The sequence below is a fragment of the Phlebotomus argentipes genome, unplaced genomic scaffold (assembly GCF_947086385.1).
Source record: "Phlebotomus argentipes unplaced genomic scaffold, Phlebotomus argentipes genome assembly scaffold_18, whole genome shotgun sequence".
NCBI lineage: Eukaryota > Metazoa > Arthropoda > Insecta > Diptera > Psychodidae > Phlebotomus > Phlebotomus argentipes.
In genome coordinates, this window is record NW_026776177.1 from 15,817,352 (window position 1) to 15,836,529 (window position 19,178).

The following is a 19,178-nucleotide window of genomic DNA, read 5'->3' on the forward strand; positions in this document are numbered from 1 at the left end:
CAGCTTAGTTATTAAAACACACTTTTAGTGAGTCACTCAATTAAAAATACATTTTTTGGACTTCTTTCTCGCCGAAAGTCAAGAGGAGAGAGAGGAAAATCAACATACAGTGTATTGTCTTATTGCCACACATGACTGAATGTCCCGAGTTGAAGAAAGTTCAAGTTCATAGATTTTTGATAGAGTTTCGAGAGTGATTTCTTCATGACACTGAAAATTCACCAATATGTGAAAAAGTGAAGCAACAGCACTCAGTGAAGCACGACGGATTTTAAATTGAGCATTTTAGCCAAACAGCGAGAAAGAAGAGAGAAAAAAATGCTCATAAATACTGTCATTTAGATGTAAAATACAGATAAACATGGTCGACTAATGAGCTCAATTTTCTGGACGATTTTCAAGTAATTTCTCCAACCAAAATCTGACCCACGAGGACATCTCTCATCTATACACCAATTTTCTCTCTCTTCTGCCCAACGATCATTATTATTTGTCACAATTTGCCAGTGTGGAAAAAATCATTTAAAAGAGGGAAAGAGAGAGAGTGAGAGTAACAAAAAATTATGTCTATAAATTACTGCTTGCATAGAAATGGAAGGGACACACTACACAAAGCGGAGTAAGGATTAATTGAATTCATACAGTGAATATGTATGTAAATTTCACTCACAATTCAAACACTCCACAGTGTTTGGACAAAGTGTGGGGCATTTAATTTCTCATTTTTCTGCATTTCTCATTCGCTGATGACTCTATCCCACTGTTTGTTCACAGTCAAACACATAGAGAGGCTAGACATGAGAATGATATGCTGATGAAAATGCCGGCAAATGGATAGAATTCTCTAAACCTACCTTTCTAAGTTTACGACCTATGATTTTATTTCAAACACTCCTCGCAAACATATCTGTAATTCATAAGCGAATAGGAATAAACCGCACTGTGACAATCTCATTGAATGCTTCATGACTCGAGAACACCTTGGCGAATTAAGAATGCAATTGAAAACGTTTAAAGACTGACGACCACGACATGCAAATGAGGTCAATGTTGCAAAAGTGATCTACATTTTATTGGTAGTAAAATGGAACTCATACAATTCTAAATTGTCTGAATGCATCTCGATGAGATGGAGATAAATCATCATAATTTGGACATCATCCTTATGACTTATCTTATTACAGGGGCACACAAGGATACCCTCATTTGTAAAATGCCGCAATATACAGATTTTTCTCTTCTCCGCTCGCTATTCCGTCACAACATTATTCTCACTCCTCAATGCCCATCTGAGATTACACACGTTACAAGCAATGCTATGCTTTCGTAGACAATTCCCGTGGTTATAGTAGTTGTACAAGTAGACGTTCGTATTGTGGAGAAACAGTATAGACGCGAGAGAGAATTTAAATGAAGTTAAAGTGTCCGGAAATATCAATTTTAAGAAAATAACACCCTGATTTATTTTAATATGAGAAAATTATATAAAGTTATGGGTCCCATTTTCTCCGTCTTCTCTCGCGCTCATCTCACTCCTCATATTCATCTCTCTCATCGCATCCCCAAATTCACTATTTACACATTTCAATACACAATGCAATTTTACTTCTCTCCCCGCCGCTATTCGCTTCCTCTCTGTGGAACTCACGACTGAACCTATCAAAACGGATTCACCTCTTTAACCACCCGATAAGTTATAATTTGTTCTTCCCTCTCGCTCGCGCTCATCGTCTCCATAAAGGAAATATTACAACTAATTGATTGAAATTGCTAGATTCACATTTCAGAGTGTATCTCCAATCACCTGTCCCCCCGCCGCCACCATCCCTAATACACACCTGGCACATGGCGAGTGTTTTTAATATGAAAGTGTGCGCCAAAGGTCGTCGAACGAAGATGACACAACTACAAGCGACACAGAAAATCACTGTACATTTTTCCTCCGGCACCATACTGATTCCAAGAGCATCACGAAAACTACCCGGGGGACTTTCCACCTACACAGCAAAATTGCCACGTGAGCACAACTCCTCGCACAGCAAATGGAATAGCGTGTGACATAGGGAAAAATCAACTCAAAACTCAATACAATGTGAAACGGAAGTTGACGATTTCCGGAATTCCATATATGAAATGAATTCTTGCTGATTTTGCATCCCTCCTGTGTATAAATGCAAAAACTTTATATATTTCATACTCTTTCACCTTCACAGAGTGAATCGCAGAAATATAAAAAAAAATACTCCGTACTTTTTCTGTATTGTATAAAATTAATTAATCAAAGCATTCATCATCATCCACAGAGACGAGTGACTTCAATGCCGGCAATGAGACGAAATTTTGCATTGCAGGCACATCAGAAAGAGTTGACAGTCAAGAGAAATAGAGAAAAAATGTGTGATTTACCGTGTAAAGTTTCTCGCAGAAGATCTTGCAAAACCTCTCGTCATCCTCGCCCTCGTGGCAGCACCGCCAAAGTGACTCTGAGACTCCCGATAGTCCCCTCCGTAGACAATGCCACTGCCCGACGTCCCATCGCCACTGCGAAAGTGCCCGCCGGACTGAGTCTGGCCACTATCTACCATCATGTGCTGCGTGAGGTGCGGATTTGTCCATGTGGTCGGTGAATTACTGGCCCTGTACACACTTCCGCCCGACCCATTCGCGCCGAGACTCGCACGACCCCGATCCGACGCAAAACCACCCCGACCTCGACCGACCCTGCTGCCCCGGATGCTTATCATATCCCGCGAAATCTTATTGTACCCCGTCGGGCCTGTTGGCTGAGCGCCACACGTTTCCAGAGCCAGGAAGTCATCCACATGCAGAGACGGTGGACGAGATGTGTTCGGCGGACGCGATCTGAACAAGTCGCCACGAGCCTGAGGAGTTCTGGGAAAGCCTCTCCCTCGCATCGGTGTCACTAAGAATTAATGAAAATGATAAAGTCTGTTAGTTAACATGTAAATTATTAAATTTAATTGCCACATTGCACCAAAATTAAAATTCAATCTACATTTTGTCAATTCAATTTTCGCACAAATTGTCAATTTCACTAATTCAATTCACTCTAATAGACGGGATTTGTTGCTAATTGGCAAAAACTCGCAATAATAAACGCAAATTAGTATTAAGCAAAACAACAGTTTAAACTCATTTGGGGAAATTTTCATGAGACATCAAGAACTTTTTGATTGTAAATGAGAAAATGTGACAATAACAACTCTTGTTTCCAAGCCATTCATTTAAAGTATGTATAAGTTTGGTAGGCAAAAAGGTGGAAAACTTACCGAATATCTTCTTCTCTGGTCGTCCGGTCGATGGCTCCACTTCAACACGACGCGTCCTGAAACAAGGAGCCGCGATGGGGCGCTCTCGCGTTGTCTGCGGCGACACCACCAAGTGTAGAAGTCTCTTACAATCTGCCACAATATTTGTCTCCGGTGGTAAACACACACGCACCATATCCGCCAGATCACATGGAATTTGTTCCATTTCCTCCACAATATCCTTCGAACAGACCGGAGAATTCAGCCAGTAATTCACCGTGAGCCGCTCTCCAACGCCCTCAGACACATCAAAAATAATTCTAGAAGCGTATTGTGTCACAATTCCTTCCGCTTGAGGCAAAGCAGCGTCGATATTCACTTCAAGAACAGGATCTGTGGCCGAGAGATCTCTCTCCTTATCAATAAACTCAACAATTTGTCGGATATTCTCTAGCATTCCTTCCAATTGATGTTTCTCGCAAATTTCCTCCTGATTAAGGAATTTTTGCAGGACTACTAACGCATGAACCTCCTCTTCGGCATCTGTCTTATCCTTGTCATTGGCCTCTGATGTCCAATTTATCATTGAGGCCAGTTGATTTCCCGACAATATCAGAGTCCTGGGTGGAATCAATTGATTCTCGCTGTCATCGACATCTTCAATAATAAAAAGTGTCCGCAGAAAGTCTATCAATGTTTCAATAACTCCTCTGTTCTGATCAACATTCTCTGTGAAATTTGCCACAAGTTTCTTCAAAATTCCCGCCACAGAAGTTTTTCTCTTCACAAATTCGATGTACAGCAAATTAATCATAACACTGTAAAGAGAAAAGTTATTCGTAAATAAGACGTCAAAACACACTCACTGTTTCTCCAATTCATTACTAACTACCATATCTATTATTTGTGTAGAAATATTCACAAATATCTCATGCAAATTAATAAATATTCATTTATCGCTATTAAAATTCATAAGTACCATCCAGACTGGGAATTTAAATTACTTCATTATTTCGTATTTAAAAAAAAACAATCACATTGATTTTTGCAAAGGACGAAATTGTGAAGAAATACTCACTCGTGTTCCGACATGAGAAGCATCGTTCGAAGCGATGTCAGAGGACATGGCATGGAGTCCATTGTAAAGTTGTCCAGGACGCAGTTGACAATGGGCAAGAGGAGTTCCTTGCTGGGAAAGGCACATGCAAGAGCCAATTCGCGGCTTTTCGCATTTTTTGGCGCAATCATCGTGATTTCCGAGTCAAGAAGCGCCTGTAGAGCTTCGTACACATTTTCCTGGGCTTGAATATGAGCTGCCGAAATATTCTCAGTAGACAAAATTGACACGAGGAAATCCATTAGTTTACCAGGTAGGATTGACAATACAGACACCTTCACCGATGGATGACTCACGAGGCTGGCAAAGAAGTTAATGAGGCGACTCTGGTGACTCGTGGCAACTCCATTTGTGAGTGGATCGGCCAAGAGTAAATTGACGATAGTCTTGGACACCATCAGACTCATATTAGGTGCCAGGTCAGCGAGCTGAAGGCACACGCGACTGAGTAACAGAATCAGTTGTGGATAGCTTGATGTGCAGAGACTCTGGATCAGTTCCACCAGATTCGATGACTGTGAGTGAAGGTGTGCCGACCACAGTTGTCGCTCTGTCACAATTTTTGCAGCTTCAGACTCACTAAGAACATCCTTGGTGGGAACTGGAAGTGGCAGGGGAAGGAGTTCCGAAAAAACAAGGAGTCCCGGGATGAAAGTCGATGGTCCTTTGAGTGTGAATTTGATAAGGTCCCCAATAAGATGTGTCCAGAGACTCTTCCTCACAGATTCCGTGTCAACTCCCTCTTCTGGTGTTGGCTGAGTATACACCAAGAGTGTCTTTATAATTTCCTCCTGAGCCATTTGAGCATCTGCATAGGCCGCTCCTGTTTTGGGCACACAATGCACCAGATTGTACACCTGGAGTAGCAACTCAATGGCAGTGGTATCTCTGAAGTAAGTGTTTCTTGCGAGAATCACACATGTTAGAATTCTCCTGAGCACTTGAAGACATGGCAAGAGGATTTGTATAGTCAAAACGCCCTGATTTGACGCCAATGTGGCCACGTGAACACTTGGTTGTTGATAAAAGTTTACCATCTTCTCCAGAATCGATGTCAGCAGAGACAATCCATCAGCAGAATAGAATTGCATCACGAAGAACTTGAATCTCAACTCCAGATTGTCATCTTCACTCTCATTCCACTTCTCAATTTCCTCTCCATGCGCATCAGGAATGGCAAGGAAACGTGCAATTCGCAACACTGTTATGAGATCACCGGGAAATGTTGTGAAGAAATCAAAGCTCCTCTTGATCACATCACAGAGTGACTGGACGTCATTGTACGAAAAAATTGTGGATATCTCAAGAGGTTTCATGTAAATGGCCATTTCCTGAAGCATTGCCGACACGGAGGATTCAAAAATCTCGTGACTCTTCACCACATTCACAATTGACTGTCCCGCTTCCCCGAGGTAGGCAACATTTGAGCTATTCCTAATGACACAATCCAAAATATCCACAGCATAGTTCAGCACAGGCGATTTGCACTTTCCACTCTCAGGATGCTCAGCGTAGTAATTCTTCTGGGCATTGATCAGCGCAATGATGATGTTGATATTGTTCTCCATTGTGAGAAAAGTCACCACGAAACATCGTCCGGGAGTCACAGTCAGTGCATGCAGTGCGAAGAGATGTTCCACGACTTCATCCTCGTCATCCTTTACGCATGAAATTGCATCCAGATAATATTTCGCCTGCACTTTGTAGATAATCTCCATTGCAATTTTGTGAGCCTTAATTTCTCGCCCAGGATTAGGGTAGGCATCCTCACTAGCAGCTCCGCCGTGGAGAAGACATCTCTGCAGGAGATTTGTCGTGGTGATCATATCAGTTAAATAGTTCAATCCACTGAGATTTCTCACAAGCGCCACAATCATCTTAAGTGCCTTTGCCATTAAATCCACTGAAATGGCATGGGAATTTGTCACGAGAAGCACTAAAGACTCCAAGAAGGAGTGTATTCGAAAGTAAGAGTGAAATCCATGCAATGTTCCACGACGCACAATTGGATCCTGCACATGTTCAATTTTCTTCACGATGGGATAAAGTCCCCTCGGCTGAGCATAACTCTTCTCATCCCACGTGTAGCCATTCACCACTTCGCCAAGACATGACGAGAGGAGACTTGCGTCCTCCTCGAGGATTTTTCCTCCTGTCTCGGCAAACCACTTCGAGGTGGTATCACGAATTAGAGTCAGCGACTCGTAGAGATTGATCTTCTTCACGAGAGCCTTCAGCGCGAATTTCACACATATTTTGGGATTCTCCTCCATCAACTTCAGCAACTCACAATATCGATTTGTCGAATTGTCTACTTCACCGAGAAAGTATTCCACTCCTAATTTCGTATCCAGCAGTGAAGAAATCGCTCGCAGGATGAGCAGTTGAAGCGACAAGGCCATGAAATCTTGCTTAAGAAGTGAGAAAAGTGACTCAAATACGTCGACTTTCCGCTTCTTTATAAGCATTATTACAATATCATCGAAGCATCCAAGATATTCTATAAGTCTTATGCCCGCTTTCAAGTGTCTCACTTTGTAGGTTTGTTGCGATGTGGCTGCTTCATAGCTCAGACCCACAATAATCCACTCAACTATGCTCTCAGCCTTTTTCTCATCCTCGAGCAACGTTTTAATGTACGGCACCACGATAGATCTCTCCCACTGATAACTCAACGAGAAGTATTGAATAATTTTCTCTGTAGAATACACCCAATTCTCCTTACAATCGTAACTCATTTCCGAGAAACTCTTCCATGACAATCCAGCAGAAAAACGACTCAGGAACTTATCAATGATCCAGGAAATTGCGTCAAACTCCTTCGTCAGTTGTTTACTGATTCGTGGTGTGTATGCTGTCAATTCCACTGTGAAAGGATTAAATGATTTTGTGAATTCATCCGCATATTCCTCACACTCAAAGTCCATGTCAAATTGGCTGTCGGAATCGTCATCACCGATCTCATCATCGCTCAGAATAGGCTCAAATTGCTCTCCAGAGCTTCCAATGTCCTCTTCAATAGCCGCCGGTGACTCCAGGGGAGTTCCCGTTGTCGAACTCGGACTCTGTGTTCTTCTCTGCTGCACTTTTGCTCTCTCCTCTGAAACTGCACTGCCGTGATCAATCACTCTGATTGGCTGACCCTTCCCGGAAGACATGTCCTCATCCGAATAGTTGGGACTCTCAGAAATTCTACGATCTGGCGACCGTGGGCGACGTGAGGAATCACTAGGCGGACTTTTGGGCCTCTTGCGGCCCTCTTCAAATTCGTGAGATTCCCTTGCTCTGTCATAAGATCTCCCATGACCATAATCATGAGACGTTTTCAACCTCCTGCTGTTGTGAGAATCTCCATCGTCCCTTTTAATCTCGTCTGTAAATGTTCTGGGGTCTTTTGGGGCATCTGCCTTTTCTGCCACCGTTGGATCTACTGCGCTTGGGTAGTTATCCGGCTGATACTCCTGATTTTCGTAATATTGTCCCTGATAGAGATCTCCGGATGACCCCGAGCGCCCATAACTCGCCTCCAGGGCCGGAACTGGGGCTACAGCCGTCTCAATTGGCCACTCCTTCTTCACCTCATCCTCCAAAGGTGTTTGACTGCATGAGGCTTCTGCGGCTGGGGCGACTACAGCGCTTGCCGGCGGAGAGGCGATCTGTTCAGTGATGTTTTTCGTCTGTGTGCCATACACAGCCAAGGTAATTGTTGTGTACCATCCGCGGAGCACTAGACCATCTGTCGGAATGGATCGCCCGCCAATTTCCGTCGGTCGGCACTCCAGTTGGATGCAGTCATTCTGATTGTACTCAAAACTGCCCAGAATCTCAAAAGTGGACGCGCCCGGCTTACTCAAGTCATTCACGAAGAAGTCTATTGAAAATTTCGAGGGATTAGTCGCGCCCAATCGCACACCCCCGGGAAAATCCGCTTCCACTCGCGCTCCCAAAGGAATTATCCGTATTTCCGTCACATATACGGGACGGGGAAACTGCACCAAGTCCAAATTGATTTCCTAATCACCAAAAGACCACCAAAACAAAACAATTATTGAGGTTAGATTTCTTGTACATCGTTTTCCGAATGCAATTCATGATCTTAACACCAAACTTTTATGTCAATTTGTAAATGGGTACTTGAGGAATAAAACAGATGAACTTACTTCGTTGATTTCATGGGAAAAGGTGTCGAAAAACAACAATTCCGGCGTATCGTCTCCTGCCACAGCATCCATTTTTGTTCAAACTGGTTGACACTCCCTCAATGGAACACCAGCGCGGTTGGCGATAAGCACGGGAAATGCGATGACCCGGGTGAAGAGTTCCACTCAACAAACAATAAATAGGGGAATGGAAAAGAAAATAGAATTTTTATATCCGATAATATGTATTTATTGCTGTGCTGGTTGCAGTATTGAAAGCAAATGATTAATTACAATTTTTCTTTCACCCTTTATCTGAAAATATTTCATACGAGAACACATAGTCGTGAGATAAACACAGCACATATTTGTGGGTGGTTCGAAGTGATGTGAGTCATCCAGTCGGGCTGTCATAGATGGTGGTTTTGAGTGAAAGTTCAGTGTTTGTGGTCCCGAGAAAAGTTGAAATAGTCAGTCAGAACGACAGGATATTCATTTGAAAGTACATAAAACCGAAAGTTAAAGTCCCCGAGGAGAGCCACAGGATAAATAATGTCGCATATCTACAACAGTACCAAAGATAAAAGAAGTATTTTGCAATTGCACAACCAAGCGACGGTCCTCAGTGGTTTCAGCTCATTTGAGGGAGACGAAGATTTGGGAGACTTTAGTGAATTTGATAGGTAAGATGAGAGGAGAAAGTATGATTTTTCACAATGGCAGATCTAAGAAAACACTGCTCTTTCCCTTGCAGTGAATCCGTGACATTGGACTACTTCAAAGAGAGGTAAATCGGTGTCACGCGAGTCTCCGGAGGTGGGAAAGCGCACTCACACAATTGCGTCCGCGGAGGCTGGCAACTGCCAAAGGAAAAATATTCATATTGAGCTCAATTATTAATGGCTATAAATAGCCCATTTGAAGGCATGCTATATGCTCAATGATCACTCAATGCGGTCGGGACTCACGAGAGATTGTGAGGCGCCACGAGGGAAGAATCTCGGGCCCAAAAAAACCGCCAAACGCCCGTGTGACTCGATTCTGTGAGCGGAGCCCTCCCACTCTCCCCAGGCGTGTGAGATCTCGCCGGACGGAAGTCCCGAGATCGACGAAAAAGTGGAGTAACAATGAAGCAATGCAGCAATTAACATGTGAAAAGCTGAATCTTCCCATTTGCTGTTGAGCTCATTAATCCGCATGAATATTCTGTTTTTCTTTTTGTGAGTGTGTTTTTTTTCTATTCTCTCTAAACCCATATTTTCAGCCAAAACGCCCGGGAAATCTGAGACGATTCTGTGCGAAAAGAACAGTGAGACGCGAGTCTTCCAACGCGCAAATTGTGAAACTCTTATAAGACAAACATAAACAATCCACTCTGTTATCAATAAAGACTTGCAAATAGAAAAAGGCCACAGTGATAAATGACCATTTCTCAGGCACACAAGATTGCACAAGAAAGAGAGCATAAAGTGTGATAAAGTGACGCAGAATCTCAAGTGATTTCCACACAGACACCAAGAGAATTGAGTAAGTTACATTGGATTGCCTGTTCATTATTCTTCACGCATGAATTAATGGTAGTTTGATTAGTGAGAATATTTGATGTTGTGTACGATAAGTCCCACACAAAGGTGATGTCAGACGGAAGATGAGATTCTGAAGGACGGCAGAAGTGAATTGATTCTTTTCTTACTATTCACAATAGCCGCTGGCAAATTGTATATAAAAGCACTGACTTCACCTGGAATATTCGAAGAAATCCACCGATGGCAATAAATCTCATCCACTTGTCTTCTTATCACTATCACAATGTCAATATTTGTTCAGAGGGATTTTCCATAGCGACATCAGAGTTGCATTTACCCTAGATTAGTGGCAAAACGTTTTTTTTTATATTATTGGAAGATTAACAAGTATAAGTTGGGTTTATTTAAAACTCGAGTGGATTTTGGAAAAGTCAACCAATCCAGGAACCTAGATTTGTTTGTATTCAATCCTTATCTCTGAAGCAGCATATCTGTTACAGACTTCTTATTGTGAGCGTGGATATGTTTTACATCACACCGTCACGAACGATAACGCTAATGTGTGACTTCTTGTCACTTGTTATCACTTTGACGACATTCTCCGAAAAGAGATTATTTCATGTTATCGATTACAATCATTGTTACATTTTTATCGCCCTTCTGCATCAATAGTCCGCATTGAAACAAGTCACACACCGTGTCGATTTGGATGTGCTTCCGTAATTGAGAGTGTCATGTGTGGATTTCTCGAAGACATTGGATATCTCCGATATCCGAGGTTTATCTTAAGTGCTTCCCAACGCTGAATGAGCTGACATAATATTGTTTGTCTTTGCATTCTCTTCCAGTTCCCGGAGACCGTCCGCCTCGAAAATGGCTCCAACAACAACGATAGAGACTGTTACCATCACGCGTCCGTTGAAGGTGAGCGATTTTCAATTTGGACCATGACTCATGCACACACGCGGGGGAAATTTCTCTGGGGTGGAAAATGCGGGAAAATTGTAGGAAATTCTATGATTCTGTCGAATGAATATTGGTGGCGACGCATGCGCTCTTTGTCAACTAAATGGCATAAAATCTATGGTGTTTTCTCGCTCGCGCCAACAATTTTCCACCCGCACAAACTTGGCGGATTTCATTGGAAAAATTGGTCACCCTCTCTTGCAACCGGTGATATTTGTGAGGGTGAATGAGACGAAGGGTGCTCACATTGCTGAGAAATTTGATCTCCTGTGGAAAGTGGCTCTCACCAGACGGGCAGACTGTAGATTGTTGTGGGTGAGGGAGGACAAAAGGTGGAAGACGAAAAAAAAACCATCAAAATTTTCACCATTGGACTAGTTTTATCCATTTTTCCTGGAGAAAAGTGTTTACTTTTCCAGTGAGAAGCACAAATTTAGCCTCCAAATGAGACTCATAAGTGGCAGTGGCAGTGGGATGAAAGTATACCGGGCAGAAGGAGTGTGAAAGAATGAGAAAAGGCGGAGAAAGTGTTCCTTGAGGGATTGGTGAAAAGCCAGAACAAATGAAGGTGGGATTTTGTGCTCAATTTTCCTCCTCAATGTGTGCGCGTCTGCGGATGGAAAAGTGTGTTGATTGAAATCAGAATTTGGACATTCTCGCACCACCCATAAAGTCTGGTTGAGGGAGAACGGCTCCTGGAAAAAGCCCCAATTAGGCTTGGTGGTCACGCAAAGGACGCGCTCAGAAGGGGGGAAAAAGTGGGGCCAATCGGGCTTGTGTGAGGACGCGAAAAGGGAAGGCAAAGTCTGTTTGTGGTGTGAAATGTAATCACAAAATGGCAATTTTCACAAAGGAGGATCGAAAGTACTGTGCTGAAAATGTGCTAAAGTAATGCCCAAGTGACCAAGAGGAACTGCAGTGAATCTTGCGGGGTGTTTCTCACATCTCTTTTCCCCTTTTTTCCCAACCACTTTTCCTTTGCGTTCTCATTCCATAGTTCCACGTAGTGAAAAGTCATCCACCTCACCCTGGGAGAAACGCTAAAGACTGTATGTGACACGGAAAAAAATCCTCTTTGTGTTGAGGTGTGAAAATTAGTGGCGAGGAGGAGGGCAGAGGCACAGGAAAAGTGTGTAAGGAGCAGAGGAAGAAATGCGTATGCGTGCAGAAATCTAAGAGGAAGAACCACAGTGGAAATCAATTGGATGGAATTTTTGGTCTTTTTGTGTGTGACACACAAATATTCGGTGGAATTGCAAGAGTAGCAAGTGAGGAATCAGCTAGATTTGCGGAAGGAGGGAAGCCTCCTAGGAAACCGTGAGGGAGAGAGAGAGACTCAAATCGCAGAACCTTATGGGGGCCAATCAAATTGCCCAGGTTTGCACAAACTTGCTCAATGTTTCTCCTAATATTTATATAAAATTATTTTGACTCTCTGTTTATGCATATTCTCAGCCAGAGTTATAAAAAGAATCGTTTAATGCTTAATGATCACAGCTAAGAGTCCAAGATATTTTAATCAATAAAAGATATTGACATTTTAATCGAGACTGAAAAGTCTGTTCCAAATTATTTCCTTAATTTACCAATTCACTGAAATTATCTGAAAATTATTTGACGAGAAAAGGTCGTATGTTCAAACAATATTCTACTGTCTGATAGAAAGCTTAATCAGAGAGTATCTATAAATAGTCTTTAATAGGATTAAAACTCTAAATTTACAACAATGACAATAAAATTGTCAATTTCAATGAAATATGCGAGTCAATTGAGCGAGATTTTTCATGAGTTGAAGAAGCATGAAAATTGAATGCTGAAAGTTTTAAAATCACAAAAGGATGAGTGACGAAACATTCATCATTTGATAAATTGGCAGGAAAGTTTTTTCTACAATTTTTTATTTGCATATTATTTATTTTTTTCACGTCCTGTGGGTAAATTTTTAATGAGTTTTTAAAATAAATGTACAAAAATGGATATATTACACTAGGCAACAAAAATGACACTTTTTTCTGCCCTTTTTTTTGAGGTGTGGATTTTCTGATTCCTTGAGTCACCAGCTTTTCAACGGTACCTTCCTTTTTTCTCTAGACCCTCAAGTTTTCCTTTTAGAGCCTATTTTCCATTTTCCACTATTTTCACCCACTTTGCCGCACTTATGTGCTCATATCTCACCCAATTTTCCACGGATTTTCCTCAAATTAGGCTCAAATGATAGCTATTGAAATTACCTACTACTTTGTAAAACATTGTGAGTGTTTTAGATCACTCCTTGTTGGTCAAAAATGATCTTTTGTGAACCACTAGGTAAAAAATTCACCGGGTTTTTTACCACTTTTTTCTAAATATCTCCGAAACGAAGAAACTTTTATGTTGGATTATTTTTCCTATGTGTAGAGCACTTCAGGGGATGCATTTCCTCCATACATGCCGAAGTGATATTTCTTCTCTATCTGCCGGAAAAACGAGGTTTTTCCTCGACAAATTTCGCTTTTTTATGCTACGCGCACCCGCTAAAAAACTGAAAGAAGGTACATTTTGCTGTATACGCATTCATTTAGATAATGATAATGCTTAGATGTTAAAATAAAAGAGAAAAAAGGCCAATATCTCGACTTTTTAGCTATTTTACGTGAATTTTTTGTGTTTTTTATAGACTTGTTGTCAATAAAACCAAAAAAATACCTAAAATAGCTAAAAAGTCGAGATATTGGCCTTTTTTCTCTTTTATTTTAACATCTAAGCATTATCATTATCTAAATGAATGCGTATACAGCAAAATGTACCTTCTTTCAGTTTTTTAGCGGGTGCGCGTAGCATAAAAAAGCGAAATTTGTCGAGGAAAAACCTCGTTTTTCCGGCAGATAGAGAAGAAATATCACTTCGGCATGTATGGAGGAAATGCATCCCCTGAAGTGCTCTACACATAGGAAAAATAATCCAACATAAAAGTTTCTTCGTTTCGGAGATATTTAGAAAAAAGTGGTAAAAAACCCGGTGAATTTTTTACCTAGTGGTTCACAAAAGATCATTTTTGACCAACAAGGAGTGATCTAAAACACTCACAATGTTTTACAAAGTAGTAGGTAATTTCAATAGCTATCATTTGAGCCTAATTTGAGGAAAATCCGTGGAAAATTGGGCGAGATATGAGCACATAAGTGCGGCAAAGTGGGTGAAAATAGTGGAAAATGGAAAATAGGCTCTAAAAGGAAAACTTGAGGGTCTAGAGAAAAAAGGAAGGTACCGTTGAAAAGCTGGTGACTCAAGGAATCAGAAAATCCACACCTCAAAAAAAGGGCAGAAAAGTGTTGCACAGTGTTATGTATTCTGACTTTTTAAATGTATTTATATGCATGATAAATTAATGCTCAACATTCAGATTGAATTCAGGCGAAAAAATATGTCAGTTTTATTCGTCTCATTTATCCCAATTCATTCAGAAACAGATATTTTTTTCATATCTAATTTATTGACAATATTCTAGATTTAATTTCAACAAAATAGTATCGTTATGCATGACCAACTGTGCAAAAATAGGCATTAAATCATTTATTCAAAATAAATATAAATTGTATTCAAAATTAGCAATCATTCACGAACTCTCAGTTTATTTTAATTGTATATTACATAACCAAATCATGAAAATCGATTTATTTGAATTCTAGAAATCATTAGTCAACATAATTTAGTAAATTTATCTACTGAATTTCTGAATCATATGAGATGAATAAATTAGACTTTATTCACGGTGTCCAAAATAAATACTAATCAGAGAAATGTTGTTTATGCATAAAGTGCGGAAACAAACTTTGATTGGTTTATTTAAAGTTTTTAATTGAATTGTCGTTGCACAATTTTATCCTACTATTATTTCAGTCACTAATTTAAATGAACAAATTGTCGGTGGTGAAAATGCTCTGCCTTTGGAACTTGTCGCTTTAACCGTAAAACTTTGGTCGAGAGGAAGTTTTAAAATTTTCTGATTCTTAAGGAAGTGCCGTAGTTTGATGTGGAGGGAATAAGAAAGGCCTGTCTCATTATAAATTATGTTTCTGTGGTGTGGAGTTTCTCTCCTGAATCTCTGGCTAGTAGAAAGAAGTGGGAAAGAGGACTACAACAAAATCCTATAATTGACTTTATAAATTATAGGGAAGAGAGAAAATGGAGAAATTTCTCCTGGCGTGCCTGAAAAGTCTGCACGAGATAAAATTTGACAGAGAGAGAGAGAGAGAGAGAGAAAGAGAGAAAATTCCGGTGGGACGGGCTAAATGGGATACTAAACAAGGAAATTTTAATGAGCGGAAGAAGTTTCCTGTCATCAGGAAATTCGCCCTTTTCAGCACGATGCGTGCAAGTGAGGGACAGGAAGGAGAGGAAGCATGAAAAATGAGATGGGAAAATGTTTGGTGTGATGCCCAAAGTGTTGTATGATTTCTCTCATGACAAGTGATAACGAGATAAAGTCCCCGCAGATTTAATTTCATTGTGAAAATATGAGAAGCGAATGGGGTGAAAGTTTGAAAATACTCCCGTCTGACTCTGAGTCTCGGTGTGGCTTCAGATTCGTGGGGTGTGTGAGCAACGAAAAAAGCGACAGAGAGAGAGAGAAAGAGGTTTGAAAACTTTTCAACCCTGTGCAATTGTCGGTGGCTGGGAAACATTTTCGTGGTTTCCCTCTTGTTTCCAACGGCATGTAATTCTCACTGGCTGATGTGTCTTGAAGTACTCACGGAATTGTTGTCTCTTCTCCAGGTGATTGCATTCATCTGCGGCCTGATTGTTATAATTCTGATGATAATGGCTTTGGCATCCACGGACTGGCTCATGGCTGAGGGTTGGCGCCAGGGACTGTTTGTGCACTGCATCGAGGAGGATGTCGTGCCGCCGCTGCCCTTCAACCTGCAAGATCCGCCGGGATGCTATCCCAGTCGCGATGCCGCGTACATCAAAGCCACGGCGGCCCTGTGCATCATCACACTCATCACAGACGCGATCGCCACGCTGCTCACGGGACTCGGGCTCAGGACTCAGGATCACAACATGAAATACAAATTCTATCGAATTGCTGTGCTCGTCATGCTAGTGGCGCGTAAGTTGAATGTGAGCGCAATTGTGGCTGCTAGTGCTGACAAAACTTCTCCTTTTCAGTGATCTCCATCCTGATCGCCTTGATTCTGTATCCAGTTTGCTTCGCGGCCGAACTGAACTTGGGTAATCGTCCAATATGGGAATTTGGGTGGGCGTATGGCGTTGGCTGGGGTGCTGCCATTTTCTTATTTGGAGCCGTTGTCCTCCTCCTTTGCGACAAGGAATCTGAAGAAATCTACTACAAAGAACGGAAAATCGTTCATGAATCTCAGATGCGAGCCTAGGCCAGGCCGCACGCCCTGCCGGATGTCGTTCTCTAGACATGTTTTAAGTACATCAAAGCATCATCAAGAGATAAAGTATCATACAAGTTCTTTTGATCACTTGATTTCTTTTGGAATTCATTTCTTTGGTTTCGACATCAGTATAATTTTTGATGTTTCTAACTCTATCTTTTTTTTCTTTCTTAACCATACATCAAAGAACAAGTCATGCTTAATTTTTTGGAACAGGAAAAGAAGTCAAAAAAAGCAATTTCATCATCCTTTTTGAGAAGTCAAAGACAAATCATTTCACTTTCATGATCGACAAACATTTAACCAATCACGAAAATATTGAAGATATAGAATATTCAGTGTCATGATTAAAATAGATAAATATAATTGTACTGGAAATGAAAAAAAAATATGGGTGTAAAATGCCGAATGGATAAAAATTGCAGAGGCAGCTTGAGAAATATCATCCAAACTACCCTCTAATTTCAACCTGTCCTATCTTTTTTGTTAATATTGTATAGTAACGTATCAGGATTAATTTAGTTTTTAACGGAACCACACTTAATTTAAGCACTCCCGCATTAACTATTATACACAAATCATCAGAATGCGGAATTTCCCTGGAATTTGAAAAGGAAAAAATGACAAGTGAACAGCAAGAATTATATATCGATGGAACATAAATGTTTTCTATGCTTTCTAATTGTCTAATGTGGAAAAATACACGCGAAGAAAGACAGAATCAAACTACGTAATTCATAGAATGAAATTGAAATCCCTCTTTAAAGCGTTAATATAAAGAAAACTGTGTGTGAAATACGATAAATTCTTTCTTTTATAAATTAATTTTATTGAATGTGTAATTGTATATTTTCCTTCTCTATTATTGATTTATTTCGAAAATGTAAGAAACATTTCTCTCTCTTGTATACCAAAAAAAGGAAAGAACATATTCGCAAAAGTAAAATTGTCAATATAAAATTATATGGAACAAAATTTGAGAAAAAAAATATGCGGTCAAAATTGAAAGAAAAAATTGTAGTCGAAAATGAACATAAAACACTCTCGCACAGGATTTGGGTAAATTTGAGGTATATATATATATAAATATATATTATTTTTTATCTAAGTAATTATAATTTCGTCAGGAAGCTCATTTCGACAACAGGAAATACATAAAATGAAAAATAGCGAAACATACTGCAGAGGAGAAATCCACAGAGAAAATTTGTCCTCATTTCACAAAGCCAAAGCATCTCACATATTTAGCCTTTTACATGAATTTTGTGTTTTCCAATTTCGTGAAAGAAAGGAAGAAAAACTTTCTTTATCAAATCACATTATTTTCACTCTCCCAAAAACAACATCCTTCATAAAAATTCTCCCCCAAAGATGTTCATAAAGCATGCAGAAATACGAAACTTGCAGTATAATTTAATTTGGTAAAAATTTTTATAACTTTTTCTTCTCTTTTTTGCTTAATTGTTAAGATCTTTTGTTGTATTATGTTGTACATCACTGAGAAAGTTTGAAGGATTTTCAAAATAACATCAAGACACGCTGGAAAGACGCATGAAAGAGCATTTGAGAGAGAGAGAGAGAGTAAATAATCATCGGGAAGAGAGTAAACAATGAATTAAACGGAGGGACGAAAATCTTCAGTGAGAAAAGAATCCATCAATTCACAAAAGTTATCTAGCGACGAAATTTTTAGAAGATATTGATAGGAGATAGAAATCGATAAAAATTTTACCATTATTGACACATTGTGATCTAGTGAAAAACGGAGGCAGGCACGTGCGGAGTGTAATAACAAAAAAGAGAAAACAAGAATTCAAGTAAAAACTTAAATATAATTGATTAGAAGGAGAGGAGAATTAGGAGGCGAAAAAATATAAATTGTCATATTGTGAAGGAAGGAAAAAATTGCAGAAGGAAGAGTGGAAACAATAAGACAAACTTAACTTGAACATATTAATGAGAAGAAGAGACGGAGTTTTATTAGAGAGAATAGAGGAGAAAGGAAGAAAAAAGAAAATTTAACTCAGTAAAATAGTTTTTGTAATTATGATAAATTAAAGAATATATATTATAAAAAAAACGTACAGCATCTAATTGAGATTCTACACATTTTACAAGTTGAATTGATGATATACATAGTAGAGAAACTACTGAGACTCTTTTTAATGATAAACACCACGAAATTCTTTCATTTTTTCTGAAAGATAAACTGTGGTGAAATTGCAAAATTATTCCCTCGTCGTTAAAATTGTCTTTGAGTTTCACGTGAAAATTGTGGGAAAATTTAAGAGGAGAAAATGTCAAAGGTTTTTCAGTGACCAAACATTTGCAAAGATTGTCTTCTTGCACATAAATTTAGCAATTCATCATTTTGTATTGTCTTTTTTGGAAGACTTCAGAGGTTTCCAATACTCGCGACTAAACATTTCTCGCTTAAATTTACCCTTGAATATTTCCCCACAATTCATCATTCAATTTTTATTAAAAAAAAAAAGAAAAAAGGAAAATACATAATATCACAACTCCTTTTCACCAAACAATCTGACAAGCAACAAAATATCCAGCTAAAAGTTATAAAAATAAATGATGAGACGAAATTTGAGAGTTTAAGATTCATAAATTATTAATTGAAAAATCGAAATATTGAAGGATAGATAACAAATCGAGAGACATTTTATAAGGAAACCAGAAGCAGTAGAAGTAGTAGGTGCTGTAGCTATAAAGGTACTTTAATCAGGACTTTAAATTAACTGTAAGGTCAAAAGCCCAATCAT

The 19,178-nt window shown here is 39.7% G+C and overlaps 2 protein-coding genes across 3 annotated transcripts; one reads left to right on the forward strand and one right to left on the reverse strand.

Moving 5' to 3' along the window:
- Positions 1–1,069: 1,069 nt before the first annotated feature.
- On the reverse strand, positions 1,070–8,621 carry LOC132259979 (protein virilizer). The gene is made up of 4 exons (XM_059757853.1): positions 8,547–8,621; positions 4,348–8,399; positions 3,291–4,087; positions 1,070–2,923 (listed from the first exon to the last, which is right to left on the reverse strand). The coding sequence occupies exons 1-4, from the start codon at positions 8,616–8,618 to the stop codon at positions 2,403–2,405; spliced, it is 5,442 nt and encodes a 1,813-aa protein (XP_059613836.1). The 5' UTR covers positions 8,619–8,621; the 3' UTR covers positions 1,070–2,402.
- Positions 8,622–8,771: 150 nt separating this feature from the next.
- Positions 8,772–17,640, forward strand: LOC132261066 (transmembrane protein 47). Of its 2 annotated transcripts, XM_059759593.1 has the most exons (6): positions 9,127–9,208; positions 9,280–9,312; positions 9,790–10,052; positions 10,900–10,975; positions 15,773–16,109; positions 16,169–17,640. In XM_059759593.1, the coding sequence occupies exons 4-6, from the start codon at positions 10,925–10,927 to the stop codon at positions 16,390–16,392; spliced, it is 612 nt and encodes a 203-aa protein (XP_059615576.1). In that variant the 5' UTR covers positions 9,127–9,208; positions 9,280–9,312; positions 9,790–10,052; positions 10,900–10,924; the 3' UTR covers positions 16,393–17,640. The 2 variants fall into 2 exon arrangements, with proteins under 2 accessions (XP_059615575.1, XP_059615576.1); XM_059759592.1 differs by lacking the exon at positions 9,790–10,052 and having other exon boundaries at positions 8,772–9,208.
- The last annotated feature ends 1,538 nt before the right edge of the window (positions 17,641–19,178 follow it).